Raw genomic sequence first — 15,750 nt, forward strand, 5'->3', positions numbered from 1 at the left:
CCCTGGCTGTCAAGTTGTGTATGGTTGCAATTAGCAGGCGGGTGCAAAGCAAACCCGGGGTGGTTAGTGTTATTACTTGACAATGCAGAGGAGCCAATGGGAGTGCTGAGAAGGTAACAGGCTGAAAAGAGCGACTAATTAGCAGAGTAGTGCAGTGGCAGAAAACACAAATGGCAGCTGAGCTGGCCCCTCAGAGAGGCAGACTGTTGCCGCGGACAACAGTGATTATTGACAGCTCATGCAGTGCTACTGCCTTGCACTTAGTCCTTTAACGGAACACCATTTGCATTTCTGGAACTTGAGGTGTTTTCTTAGGGATTGGTCTCGAAATAAACTGCACACCTGTTCGCTTTTTTTCTTTCTTTCCCTTCCTATTTTCTTTCTTTAATTGATCTATTTCTTTCTTTATCTCTCCTCTGCTTTCTTTTAATATCTCTTTATATGCATTTCCATGGTATTTATGGCTTGGCGTTTTATTGCTTTTCGGGGGAAAAAGAGAGTAAAAAAACAACAATATACTTTGTTGATGGGAGGAACAAAAACTGATCAAAATAGTTAATTTTCCCCAAAGCACAGATATTTGGCTGGTGTTCACATCTGCTGAGCTCCGCATATAGATTTTTCCTCTTCTGTGGATTTTTCCTCTTCAGTGTCTTCTATCATCGACACTGTAAAATGGATTAAATTACATTCCATGCTGCTGCTGGGAGATTCCGGCTCTTTTCTGCCTCTTGCTCTACTGATAGAAAAGCTAAACGAGCGAAACAAAAAAAAAAATGAGGGAGCTTGTACCCCTTTGTCGAAACGAACCATTCAAACTTAATCGAACCATGGTCCTGAAGGAGGAATTGAGAATTTAGGATTTTGAGTTCTATAGTATTGTGTTTAGGTGTATTTGAATTTGTTTCTTGGGTTGTTACATGGACTTTTATACAATGACTATACAAATGTCTTTGCCAGAAACAAAGAGACCTTAGAGAAATTGGTAATTCAATTTAACTGTCTTTTTCCTCATCCTTGTTGTACTGTATGTTATGATTCTTCTGTTTTAAACCGTTGTAAACATTGGGCGAGTGGTCTGCAGTTACTAATTAAATGGATTGTCTTTTGATGCTCTGCAGTCTGTACTACCTCCTAAGATATCAAATGACTCCATCTTATTGGGTACTTTTGGCTCCTCTTGGCTCCCATTCCTACGAATGCAGTATATTATAGCAGTTTTGTACAGCACTTGACCTAATATCTCTTTTGACTTTCTCTCCCTCCCCCCTCTCTCTCATCTCTCTATCCCTCCCTCCCTTCCGCCCAGGGTTCGGTCGTGCGGCCCTGCCGTTTGGCCTGGTCAGAAGAGAGCTCTCCTGCGAAGGATACGCCATCGATCTCCGCTGCCCCGGTGCTGATGTCATCATGATCGAGACGGCGAACTACGGCCGCACCGATGACAAGATCTGCGACGCCGACCCGTTCCAGATGGAGAACGTCAACTGTTACCTCCCCGACGCCTACAAGATCATATCACAAAGGTAAGAGTCAACTGCTACCTCACCCAAGGCCTACAAGATTGTATCTCAAAGGTAATAGAGCAGAAAGGTCTCGTTACACAATATAACCTGGAGTTAGTTAGGGATGTGTGGTATATGATTCTAGAGTCCAGGCTAGTGATTCTGGATCCACTAGTGGTTTGGTTTGGTTTGGGTGGTAACCCTAATATTACTAGACTAGCATTTATGTTACCTTTTCAACTGACCAAAAACAGACAATTTACCCACACTTCCTTGACTTTTTAATAATCAGATGTTTTTGTGGGTATTGTTGTGGAACTCTAGACCGTAAAAACTGGACAGGGGGTCATTAGTAGCAACCCTAGACCATATGCTCTATGCATCCCTGCACCAGTACCACTGCAGCTGCTCAACCAGCCAGCCAGCCAGTCTGTCCGTCTCAAAAGAGTCACATGAACCTCCTTCTTAATCCCTCTGTTTCCAACATTAGTTTTTTGTTCCAACACTCGTAACTGCATTGACACAGCCCAGCACCCAGCCTGTGCAATGCCTCTACCCCCCTCATAATACCATTCATATTAGTAACACTCTCCCAGGACATTTAGCTGCAATACTGCCACTAGGCTGCATGCACCACTTTAAATTGACTGCCCGGCCCGGAAGTGTGTATTTAAAGGACCCCAGATTAACGTTTCATAAGTCAGCAAGAACCCCAACCCACCTACCGAAACACGCCGCTACCCTGCCCTGACCTGTGTGCTACTGAGTGTATGTAGTCATCCACCTTAGGAAATAGGTCCTGCCTTCTGCCTTATCCATCCGGCATCCACAAAAATTCCCATGAGCTCTTGTATAGATAATAAAGACGTCCCATATTTAGCTTGTCACGCTACATTTACTGCGGTGTTTGTCTCAGCAGTTGCACACAGACCAGACGGAGACAAAGACAGAGAATGCTCACCGTGTCCCTTGATTTGCCTGTTCGTGCTCACGTGCTGGTTTAGCCGTCCTGGGTTCAAACACTATGTGGTATCTTTCAAATGCTTTGAGCATTTTCTCTGGCCTGCTTTGAGGTCCAGATGGGTGGTTTTGCAACAATTCTATTGGTTCTACTGCATCAGACAAGTTCAATCGAGCCCAGATAAAGTGTTTGGAATTATATCAAATAGTATTTTATCCCATGTCTGCATTATTGCCTGGGCTAGAACCCACTGAACTCCACTTCAAACTAATCTGTTAACAAAGGCTTTTAGGAGAGTCAGTGGAGGTGGTAAAGAGCCCAGAGCCCGATCATGCTCTACACCACTAAACCTACTGTAGCTTGTGTGCGTTATTCTAATGTAGTAGATCAGAGGAAATGAGACATGACAATAATGAGTATTGATACAATAACCCTGGGTGGTTCAGGCAGCAGGTCTACGCCACAGAACAGCCAGCCCGATGATGCGCTAGTCTGAAGCCTGGTTATAATGGATGCCGGCTTAAACAATGGAGATAAATACACTGCATGAAATGAGAAATAGGCCGGTGGAGGATTTGTCTGTTACCATGGATGTCACCGTGGGTTTTATATGTTAAATATTTGCTTGTCGTTTAGCAGACAATCTTATCCGGAGCGACCCCGTGAGAATCAAACCCACAACCATGGCGTTGCAAGCGCCGTGCTCTAGTGAGCCAAATGGGATAACTGAGCCACGCGGGATTACTAAGTATTTAAATCATTTCAAAGACGCCACCAACCCATTGGTCATAAGCAGGAAAACATACAAATATGATTAAACACAAAATGATGATAGGTGAAATTATCACTGTTTCAGTGGACAGAAATCAGTGTTAACACATTATGGAGGTAATGAGTCATTTCTGGTGTCATTGGAGTAAAAAAAAATCACAAGACTGTAGCTAGCTAACAGATTAATTGCAGGGATTTGGAATGAAGGGGAAGTTCTGGAGAGTTTTTTCTCACCCTTTCCCATGCAGCACTAATCTCTTCCCTCAGAGTAGGACAGGGTAATAGCCCTGGGCAGGGGATAATGACATTTTTCTTCATTATTATTTTCTGACGAAGGGAAGTGGATAAGTGTAGCTCACATAACAGACATCGCTGTCTGTCTGCCTCCCAGACAACCTCCTGTAAAGTCATTGTAATAGTGGTGATGATGGTGATGATGACGATGATCTGCCGGCTGCAATTGTACATTTGATGATGGGGACAAACAATGGGACGAAATAGGAGAAAGAATATGATTAGTCTACCGACCGTACAATAGTTGCAACTAATTGTCCAATATCTCAATGCAAATCGCATACTTATATGCAGGTTGTAATAGGCAGCAAGTGACTGGTTAATGAACACTGCATTTTACGCATGTGTGTCTTATCTGTACGTAATTGTATTACACATGGATTTTCTACAAGGTCACGGGGTCACGGCAAAGTTTTGTAGCAGGTCTGATAACAACCTAATTTGTTCTTGGCTGTCACACTAAACGCTGTCCTTTTCGGCTTTTGAGGGACAGCTAGGCTCTTTGCTTCGGCGGTGATTCTGTGAGAGATCTGTCCAACTTGCACGACTTTGCATTTGACCTTCTCAAATATTTATCACTAAACCGGCCTGCAAATTGTTAAGTCGCTATTTTGTTTGGCTTTTTTAAATGTATTTAAAAAAAAACTTGTCATGGATAACTGTTTGCTTCTGCTGTTGTTGCTGCCGTCTCAATCCTTCAGTCTCAAGAGAGCTTGATTGAAGTGGGGACAATTTCATCTTATATTTATACAAAATCAGTTATTCTATTTCCCTCCCTTTCCCCCTCCATCTCTCACTCTGTTGCACTCGCAAAACACAAACACGCACAATTGAAACCGTTTTAATTTAAGGGTAGCACATTCTACTTCATAGCCAAGGTCAACTCAAGTTATGAGGCAAATAACTAACTCCCATAGCAAATAATGGTGAGCATTCTGTGTTTTTGGTGGACCCGCTTGAAACAGCCAATTACCCTGCCTGTTGTGTACAATTTAAATTGTTCTCTGTGTGGGTGAGTGGTCTCAGTGGGTACATGGCTCTGATAAGGTGACATTCTCATCAACATCGCATAATATACTCCAGACCGGTCTTCAGCTCTTCACGCAGTTCTTCCACTCTTTTTTTTTTTTTTTTTTACGTGTGTGTGTGTGTGTGTGTGTGTGTCTCTCTCTCTCTCTCTTTATATCTATTTACTGTTTCTCTCTTTTATTTATTCCCCCCAAATGATTCTTCTCTTCCTCCCTCAACTTGTTACGTTGGCGTCGACAGTACAGCATATTGAATCAAGGCCCTACTCTGATGAATAGGATTTTTTTTAACATCCTTCACCACAGCAATGCTGCAAACCTGATTTGAATAAGTGTGTGGAGGGAAGAGGGAAGTGCCTATGTATTATTCATGTGTCTCTCTCACCCTAATACCACTCCTGGGATGTTATAGTAGTTTGTGTCATTGCTGAATTGTTTGTGATCCATCTTTTCCCAGGTGCAATAACCGTACCCAGTGTGTGGTTGTGACGGGCTCCGATGTGTTCCCTGACCCCTGCCCTGGTACCTACAAGTATCTAGAGGTTCAGTATGAGTGTGTCCCATACAGTAAGTATTCGCCCTTTTAATTATGCAGTGCTACTATGTGATGTTTCAACGTATTGTTCGGTTTATTACAACCATTACTTATTTAGTGGGATCCTGTTGGGGGGGGGGGGGGGGGGATGTGTTATCTTGTGTGTAATGTTTGTTTGTAGCCTATTATTAAACAATATACAGTTGAAACCAAAACATATGTAATATTTACTTGATTTATTTTTCCTTTAAAAATCAGACTCTTGTAACATGCAACCTTTTTGTTATGTCATTCAGTGGAGATTTGATTTTCTGAAATAATATTTTTGCTTTACCTCTTCATTTCTCATCAAATGTTCCTTCCTCTCTTGTATCTTTTCCAAATGAACCTCTATGCTTTCTCTCCTTCTACGTTTCAGTCATTCTTGTTCCTCAGTTGTCTCACTAGGATCTTTCCCTCTTCCGTTTGCTGCTGCACTGCTTTAATGAAGGAACTCAATATTGTTCACTTGCAATTGTATTTTTTGGCTCATTAGGGAAATTTCGCCTGTAACATTAGCAACAAGTTATGTTCTGTGGTTGGCCGAAGCAGACTCTGGAATTTAGTTTAGATTTGTGTCCATGAAGTTTTTGTGTAAATACTGCTCCATTCAATACTGCCAAAAATAACTACATTGCTGTTTCTCTAAGAATTTAATCTGATTTTAAACTGAATAGCGATTTCAGAAACGCTACAATGTTTCTTTATGTCAAACAACTCATTTGAAAGTACTGTGGCCTGATTATTACCGATGCGGTCAGTGACCAGGTGAAAACATATTATTTTGATGGCAAGAAAAGCATGGAATCGTGATCTGTTAAACAGTGTTTGACTCCAGCCCTAACCTGACTGCTTTCATATTATAGGACCTGATAATGTCCTATTTATTTCCCCCAGTCTTTTTCTTGTTCCCCCAAAACAGGCATCTCTTGGTCCTCTATCGATCATATCCTCTAACCTTCTCTACTCGTGTACCTGGTAGTTGACTCACGATAACCTTTCTCTCCCTCTTGCACTCTTTCTTTTTTGCTTTCTTTCTTTTCCAATGCCTAAAATAGAAGTGGAACAAAAAGGTAAATGAGTGGTCCAGTCTTACCCCCCCCTCAGCCCCCTGTTATGTGGTGTTCAATACAACCCCTCCCTCTTGTCTCCTCTCTTCTGATTGCCTCTCTAGTCAAAACACTCGCCACAAACCCCGATAGGGTGTTGATTGCTACTCTGGGAGACAATTAGAATTTCAAAGGCAAAATTTTTTTAAAGCAGTCTAGAGGATTGAAAGATATTTATGGTCCAGACATGAATACATGACATCTTATCAGAGCGATCATCGCTGACTCATGAGGTGGATTACATTAGGAATGATACCCCCTGCTTACCTACTTAAGTATGAGAGTCATTATTATTATTATTATTTTTTAAATAAAGTTTTGAATTTTCTTCTGGCTTAGTCTTGTTCTGCTTGGCAATACCCTTCGATCGCACCCCATAGCACGTGATGGTCACCTGCCTTTCTCATCTATAACCAATCCATAGGATTCCAATGGGACACTTGCCATGGCCTCCCTCTCACCCATCAAAGGTTTCTTTTTGTTGTTGTTGTCTGTTATGACGTAGAGTTCCAGCCTCTACTGTTTGTCGTCCTGTCTTCTCCCAAAAGCTCCACCCTCGTCATTTTATCCCAGCTTTGCTGCCACCTCCATCCAGAATATGTCATTTGGTCTCTCCACAAGACGTGAAGTCTTTACCATTTTGTCTTCTGTGTGCTTTTTCAGTAAGCATGTGCAGTTCGACCATTTACACCGCCAGTGTCACAAGTTGGAAGTCAAACCAGTTCCAGTACACGCTTCAGACCTCGCTACCTCTCCCATCCCTAGCTACCTCTCCCATCCCTTACATGTCTTGCATTTACAGGTTTTTTTCCTCCTTTTGTTTAACTTTTTTTTTTGTCCCACACAGTCAACGACTCCATAAAGAAGCAAGTCCTTTATCCACTCCTGCACTTTTATTTTTTCCCTCTATTCACAAGCAATGGCACTAGTTCAATGACAGTGCCACACGTCTTTGTCCCACACTCTACTCAGACAGCAGTGAAAACTAGACTCACTGCACCACCTTGACGAAATGTTTGTGTTGATACTGATGCTTGTTTTCTTTACTTAAACCCATCTTTCTGTCTCCCTCTCCCTCACAAGTTTTCATTTGTCCCGGGACCCTGATGGAGGTGGGGGAGCCCACGTTTGTGTTTGAGGCAGAGCAACAGGCGGGGTCGTGGTGTAAAGACCCCCTGCAAGCCAGAGACAAGGTCTTCTTCATGCCCTGGACGCCGTACCGCACCGACACTCTGATTGAGTACAACTCCCTGGAGGACTTAAAAAATGGCCGCCAGACTACCACCTATAAACTCCCACATCGAGTCGACGGCACCGGCTTCGTGGCCTACGACGGAGCCATCTTCTTCAACAAAGAGCGCACGCGCAACATCGTGAAATTTGACCTCCGCACGCGCATCAAGAGTGGTGAAGCCATCGTGGCCAACGCCAACTATCACGACACTTCGCCGTACCGCTGGGGCGGCAAGACGGACATAGACCTCGCTGTCGATGAGCGGGGGTTGTGGGTAATCTACGCCACGGAGCAGAACAACGGGCGCATCGTGGTCTCACAGCTCAACCCATACACGCTCCGCTTCGAGGCCACCTGGGAGACGGCGTACGACAAGAGATCCGCCTCCAATGCCTTCATGGTGTGCGGCGTGCTGCACGTGGTGCGGTCCACCTACGAGGAGAACGAGAGCGAGGCGCCCAAGAGCCACATCGACTACATCTACAACACCAAGCTGAGCCAGGGAGAGTACACAGACATCCTCTTCCCCAACCAGTACCAGTACATCGCTGCTGTGGATTACAACCCCAGAGATAACCAGCTGTACGTGTGGAATAACTTTTACATCCTGCGCTATGACCTGGAGTTTGACGCGGAGAAAGACCCTGCTGACGGTACGTCTCAGTCACAGTGTGGCCTGTTTCAGATTAATCCTTACTTGAGATCTGCATGTGTACATTGAATTCCACAAACCTAATTTCAATAGATGATTGCTGTACAGTTACAAACACATATTTCAGTTTAGTATAAAGCCCTTCGTGTTGTGTTTCTGTCAGGTGCTGAACATATTCCTGTGTGTGTGTGTGTGTGTGTGGGGGGGGTGTATATAAGTCTCATGATGATAGATTTGTTTATTTTGAACACAATACAGGTGTGATTCAGAGAATAGTGGGGTTTGGTTAGTCCTGGGGAAAGGCCTCATTAGTAAACAGAAAATGACAGTTATACCTTGGAACGGGGTATAACTCCCTTAGGGGGCTTCGCAGTCTGGCACAAGGCATCCGCTGGAAAGCCTTTATTACCATAAGGCAAGCTCAAGCACTCCCTCTCCACTTGGACCCTATCAAATTCTCTAATCTCAGGTCTTATCCCAATCCATTATGAGCAGTGGCCTTGTGAACTTCCCTTTAATGCCCCGGAATGGGATTCTGAAATATTGCACACGGTATGACAGAAGGTTATCCCATCCCCACTTTCCTTTCCTCGCCTTTGGATCTGATTCGGACATCTGTTGCTATGGCTACCCGATCAACCGTGTTGTTGACGGCCCCTCATTTACCCGTGGATTGAGACAATCTCCATCATTTTGTGGGGGCTGGTGTTAAAACCCAGAGTTAAGGTGCTGTGTGGCTAGATGGCGGTAATGCCGGTGAATCATGGCCCGGATGACGAGGTTAGAATAGTGACTTAAGCGCTGTTGAAGAAAAACATTTTTATAAAGGACCATCCGCCGAAATTGATATCTATCAGACGGTGTAGGGTTTTAAATGAATCTGTGAAGTGTCTGAGGAGAGACAGACGTGCGCGTCATCAGACAGGGGTCCTACATCACACTGTGTGATAATGGGCGTAATTACCTGCCTGAAGCCTCCTTATCCCTAAAAACTAGGCTAAGTCCCCACTAACGCACTGCACTCGACACGGAACGATCAACTCTATACCATGCTGGCGTGACGTTGGGATGCAGCTTCCTCCTTATCACTGAGAGCTCGGCTAAGTCCCCGCTAAAGCACTGTGTAAGTCACTGTAGGGGGAACATGCTACCACGCTGACGTCAGGGGGTTCAAGTTGGAGTAAAACGATATTGAAAACGAAGTGATATTCGGTGAGTGAGGGTCCCAGGCTAGATTAACGTTAAGGTTGTGAAATCTGATCCCGACCTCTTGTGTCTAAGGGCAACGTATCCATGGACACGCTGACCACCTGTCAACACGTCTGTTTGTTTTCCCTTTGCTCCCTCTACATGTATATCTGCCCAGGCAGGCAGACAGGCAGACAGGCAGACAGACAGGCAGACAGACAGGCAGGCAGGCAGACAGACAGACAGACAGACAGACAGACAGACAGACAGACAGACAGACAGACAGACAGACAGACAGACAGACAGACAGACAGACAGACAGACAGACAGACAGACAGACAGACAGACAGACAGACAGACAGACAGACAGACAGACAGACAGACAGACAGACAGACAGACAGACAGGCAGGCAGGCAGGCAGGCAGGCAGACAGTGACCGTAAGCTCTTGACATGAAGGTCAGAGGTTGAGTCTCTCTGTGTGCCCAACCCAACCAAAGCACTCAATGAAGTAGACCGTCTAGAATAGAACAGAATAAATAGTAGAATTCTAATGGGCTAGTTCTCCATGGCCGAACTGGCATGTATGTACATGCAAACGGCCCGTTTTGGATGCTCAGGGTAAGATGAATGTAAATGTCATTACCAACTGAATTATCATTAACTACCCTCAATGTCTTATAACAGCCACACGGAAAAAGAGAAGAGGAGTCCGCATGGCAGCGCATTTCCAATCAAGGGGCTTCACAGTGTTCTGTTATCACAGCTAATGCTACAGAAAAACGCAAAGACCAGAGAGCCAGACGCGCAAACAAACTGGCTGGCTCAGCTGCATGCGATAGACGTAGTGATGAGAACAACCACACAGTACCTACACAGTTGTTGATTATTTGACCCTTTTTAGTTTAGGAACCCTTGCTTGTGCTACAGTTCTGCTACTGGAATTGAAACGTATATATTTGCATTCATACAGTGCCTTGCGAAAGTATTCGGCCCCCTTGAACTTTGCGACCTTTTGCCACATTTCAGGCTTCAAACATAAAGATATAAAACTGTATTTTTTTGTGAAGAATCAACAACAAGTGGGACACAATCATGAAGTGGAACGACATTTATTGGATATTTCAAACTTTTTTAACAAATCAAAAACTGAAAAATTGGGCGTGCAAAATTATTCAACCCCTTTACTTTCAGTGCAGCAAACTCTCTCCAGAAGTTCAGTGAGGATCTCTGAATGATCCAATGTTGACCTAAATGACTAATGATGATAAATACAATCCACCTGTGTGTAATCAAGTCTCCGTATAAATGCACCTGCACTGTGATAATCTCAGAGGTCTGTTAAAAGCGCAGAGAGCATCATGAAGAACAAGGAACACACCAGGCAGGTCCGAGATACTGTTGTGAAGAAGTTTAAAGCCGGATTTGGATACAAAAAGATTTCCCAAGCTTTAAACATCCCAAGGAGCACTGCGCAAGCGATAATATTGAAATGGAAGGAGTATCAGACCACTGCAAATCTACCAAGACCTGGCCGTCCCTCTAAACTTTCAGCTCATACAAGGAGAAGACTGATCAGAGATGCAGCCAAGAGGCCCATGATCACTCTGGATGAACTGCAGAGATCTACAGCTGAGGTGGGAGACTCTGTCCATAGGACAACAATCAGTCGTATATTGCACAAATCTGGCCTTTATGGAAGAGTGGCAAGAAGAAAGCCATTTCTTAAAGATATCCATAAAAAGTGTCGTTTAAAGTTTGCCACAAGCCACCTGGGAGACACACCAAACATGTGGAAGAAGGTGCTCTGGTCAGATGAAACCAAAATGGAACTTTTTGGCAACAATGCAAAACGTTATGTTTGGTGTAAAAGCAACACAGCTCATCACCCTGAACACAACATCCCCACTGTCAAACATGGTGGTGGCAGCATCATGGTTTGGGCCTGCTTTTCTTCAGCAGGGACAGGGAAGATGGTTAAAATTGATGGGAAGATGGATGGAGCCAAATACAGGACCATTCTGGAAGAAAACCTGATGGAGTCTGCAAAAGACCTGAGACTGGGACGGAGATTTGTCTTCCAACAAGACAATGATCCAAAACATAAAGCAAAATCTACAATGGAATGGTTCAAAAATAAACATATCCAGGTGTTAGAATGGCCAAGTCAAAGTCCAGACCTGAATCCAATCGAGAATCTGTGGAAAGAACTGAAAACTGCTGTTCACAAATGCTCTCCATCCAACCTCACTGAGCTCGAGCTCGAGCTGTTTTGCAAGGAGGAATGGGAAAAAATGTCGGTCTCTCGATGTGCAAAACTGATAGAGACATACCCCAAGCGACTTACAGCTGTAATCGCAGCAAAAGGTGGCGCTACAAAGTATTAACTTAAGGGGCCTGAATAATTTTGCACGCCCAATTTTTCAGTTTTTGAAATGTTAAAAAAGTTTGAAATATCCAATAAATGTCGTTCCACTTCATGATTGTGTCCCACTTGTTGTTGATTCTTCACAAAAAAATACAGTTTTATATCTTTATGTTTGAAGCCTGAAATGTGGCAAAAGGTCGCAAAGTTCAAGGGGGCCGAATACTTTCGCACGGCACTGTAACTGGCCTCTGCATATCATTAAGTGGGGGAGGGCAGGGTAGCCTAGTGGTTAGAGTGTTGGACTAGTAACCGAAAGGTTGCAAGAACGAATCCCCGAGCTGACAAGGTAAAAATCTGTCATTCTGCCCCCGAACAAGGCAGTTAACCCACTGTTCCTAGGCCGTCAAGTAAGAGTTTGTTCTTAACTGACTTGCCTAGTTAAATAAAGGTAAAATTAATACCGAATTTTATGAAACCATTGAACTGCTCATAGAGGAAGGCAGATAGAGAAGCAAGGCTATGCCAGCTGCAAGATCCCACTAGGCTTTTGTGAATGGCACAGGTAGGCACATGAGAGTAAATGGTTCATGTTTAGTACAGAGAGGAATTAAACAACCTGTTCTGCAGGGTGATCGTGTGGTGCTAAAAGAACGACTCTCTCTCTCTCTCTCTCTCTCTCTCACTGATACCAACAAGCACTTGAGGTGCAGAGAGAGAACTAATTGTGTCCATTAAAGGAAAAATCCACAAATTACTATGATTTACTGTGTTAAATAACACTGTGAACAAGTGTTTCATTTTGTCGTTATAATAAGGTTGGTAGCAACATGTGATTGTTGTGGAAATCAGTTGCATCTCAAGTCGACTATAAAACCCACAATGCAATGCTCTTTCTGTGGGCTGGCCGGCTAGCTAGGGGATACCTGGCACAACTGAATGCATTCAACCAAAAATGTGTCTTCCGCTTTTAACCCAACCCCTCTGAATCAGAGAGGTGGGGGAGGCTGCATTAATCCATGTCATTGGTGCCCGGGGAGCATTTGTTGGGTGTTAACTGCCTTGCTCAAGGGCAGAACGGTAGATTGTTCCATCTTGCGTATTCAAACCAGCGACCTTTCGGTTAATGGCCTATTGCTGTTAACCACTAGGCTACCTGCCACCCTAGCAAACATAGCTTCACACAATAATACGAAAGTCAATATCAGCATGTGAAGTAGCGAGTTCACTGTAAAATCGCCTAAACAAACTGCACTATCAATTTAGTAGTCTACAATCTCACCATGTTCAACCTGCAGATCGATGTGCCTTGCAGAGTGAAGTCTGACATTCGCAACAGCAATGCAATGCACCCTGGACTGAAGAGGCAGACTAATAGGAGAAATGTGGTGGACCCTCTGTTAAATTACACATTTATCGAGGTAGGAATATCGCAAAAATATGATCAATGGCTCATTTAAGAGAAGACAACCTCCCACGTAATGACATCGGCCAATATTGAAATCTGACATGTATGATAGATGTGATAGGCAATTTAAAAGTCATATTCCTATTAACTTCTAGTGCGGTGAGAGAAGATTTATTGTAATGCTACGTCATACCAGCTGAATTTCTCCCTGCTTGAATGGCAATAGCTCAGATGTACATGAAAACATGAAATTAACCTGGGAATTGATATAACCCAGAGATGCAATAAAACTATACAAAATTCAAAATGGATGCATTTTTCAATATATACAGTTCAAGTCAGAAGTTTACATACACCTTAGCCAACTACATTTAAACTGAAGTTTTTCACAATTCCTGACATTTAATCCTAGTAACAATTCCCTGCATTTAGGTCAGATAGGATCACCACTTTATTTTAAGAATGTGAAATATCAGAATAATAGTAGAGAGAATGATTTATTTCAGGTTTTATTCCTTTCATCACTGGGTCAGTTTACAGTTTACATAGACTCAAATAGTTTTTGGTAGCATTGCCTTTAAATGGTTTAACTTGGGTCAAACGTTTCGGGTAGCCTTCCACAAGCTTCCCACAATGAGTTGGGTGAATTTTGGCCCGTTCCTCCTGACAGAGCTGGTGTAACTGATTCAGGTTTGTAACCCTCCTTGCTCGCACACGCCTTTTCAGTTCTGCCCACAAATATTCTATAGGATTGAGGTCGGCTTTGTGACGATCACTCCAATACCTTGACTTTGTTGTCCTTAAGCCATTTTGCCACAACTTTGGAAGTATGCTTGCTGTTTAAAGGCACAGTCAACTTAGTGTATGTTAACTTCTGACCCACTGGAATTGTGATACAGTGAATTATAAGTGAAATAATCTGTCTGTAAACAATTGTTGGAAAAAGTATCTGTGTCATGTAGATATCCTAACCGACTTGCCAAAACTATAGTTTGTTAACAAGAAATTTGTGGAGTGGTTGAAAAACGAGTTTTAAGTACTCCAACCTAAGTGTATGTAAACTTCCGACTTCAACTGTAGACACACCCTATGTGTTTTAATAAAATCAACTATATGCTTTGACCTTGTCTGATGCTTTCAGCACTCTATTTGATGAAATAAGGCACAAAAGTAACTTCTATTGGCATTTCCAACTATGTAAAAAATAGCCTACATGAAACCAACAAATAAATACATTGCAGCCTGCAGGTAGAAAATAAATATCCTATGAATCACATTGGCTATGCATGGCCTGTCTGCAATGAATTTAAAACGTTGTATCAACTGTTATCTTGGGTTTGGCCTGAAGCTTGCTCTTGCAAACTTGCCACATTGTATAGAATATCAATACGGAACTGGTCAGATGACGCGGATGCTAAGCTACAGGACTGTTTTCTTAGCGCAGACTGGAATATGTTCCGGGATTCATCAAATGGCATTGAGGAATACACTACCTCAGTCATTGGCTTCATCAATAAGTGCATCGATGACATCGTCCCCACAGTGACTGTACATACATATCCCAACCAGAAGCCATGGATTACAGGCAACATCAAGCTAAAAGCTAGAGCTGCCGCTTTCAAGGAGCGGGAGACTAATCGCTTAGAAGAAACCCCGCTATGCCTCAGACGAACCATCAAACAAACAAAGTGTCAATACAGGATTAAGATTGAATCCTACTACACCGGCTCTGATGCTCGTCGGATGTGGCAGGGCTTGAAAACTATTACGGACTACAAAGGGAAACCCAGATGCGAGCTGCCCAGTGACGCAGCCTACCAGGCGAGGTAAATGCCTTTTATGCTCGCTTCGAGGCAAGCAACACTGACGCATGCACAAGAGCACCAGCTGTTCTGGATGACTGTATGATAACCCTCTCGGTAGCCGATGTGAACAAAACCTTTAAACGGGTCAACATTCACAAAGCCACTGGGTAAGACGAGTTACCAGGACGTGTACTCAAACCATGCGTGGACCAACTGTCAAGTGTCTTCACTGACATTTTCAACCTCTCCCTGACTGAGTCTGTAATACCTACATGTTTCAAGCAGACCACCAAAGTCCCTGTGCCCAAGGAAGCGTAGGTAACCTGCCTAAATGATTACCGCCCCGTGGCACTCACGTTGGAAGCCATGAAGTGCTTTGAAAGGCTGGTCATGGTTCACATCAACAGCATCCTCCTGGACACCCTAGACCCACTCCAATTCGCATACTGCCCCAACAGATCCACAGATGACGCAATCTCAGTCGCACTCCACACTGCCCTTTCTCACCTGGACAAAAGGAACACCTATGTGAGAATGATGTTCATCGACTACAACTCAGTGCAACACCATAGTGCTCACAAATCTCATCACTAAGCTAAGGACTCTGAGTCTAAACACCTCCCTCTGCAACTGGATCCTAGACTTCCTGACTGGCTGCCCCCAGGTGGTAAGAGTAGGTAACAATACGTCTGCCACACTGATCCTTAACACTGGGGCCCCTCAGGGGTGTGTACTTAGTCCCCTCCTGTATTCCCTGCTCACCCACGACTGCGTGGCCAAACACGACTCCAACACCATCATTAAGTTTGCTGACGACACAACAGTGGTAGGTAGGCCTGATCACCGACAACGATGAGACG

At 43.8% G+C, this 15,750-nt stretch overlaps 1 protein-coding gene across 1 annotated transcript in view; it reads left to right on the top strand.

Annotated features, from left to right (window-relative positions):
- LOC115102977 (adhesion G protein-coupled receptor L2-like) overlaps nt 1-15,750 on the top strand; it is a 117,758-nt gene that overhangs the window by 54,237 nt on the left and 47,771 nt on the right. The window contains exons 3-5 of the mRNA XM_065005689.1: nt 1,310-1,523; nt 5,014-5,123; nt 7,323-8,126. Coding sequence (XP_064861761.1) covers nt 1,310-1,523; nt 5,014-5,123; nt 7,323-8,126 — 1,128 coding nt within the window. The remainder of the gene's footprint in view (nt 1-1,309; nt 1,524-5,013; nt 5,124-7,322; nt 8,127-15,750) is intronic.

Source organism: Oncorhynchus nerka, linkage group LG20 (assembly GCF_034236695.1).
Source record: "Oncorhynchus nerka isolate Pitt River linkage group LG20, Oner_Uvic_2.0, whole genome shotgun sequence".
NCBI classification, from domain to species: Eukaryota; Metazoa; Chordata; class Actinopteri; order Salmoniformes; family Salmonidae; genus Oncorhynchus; species Oncorhynchus nerka.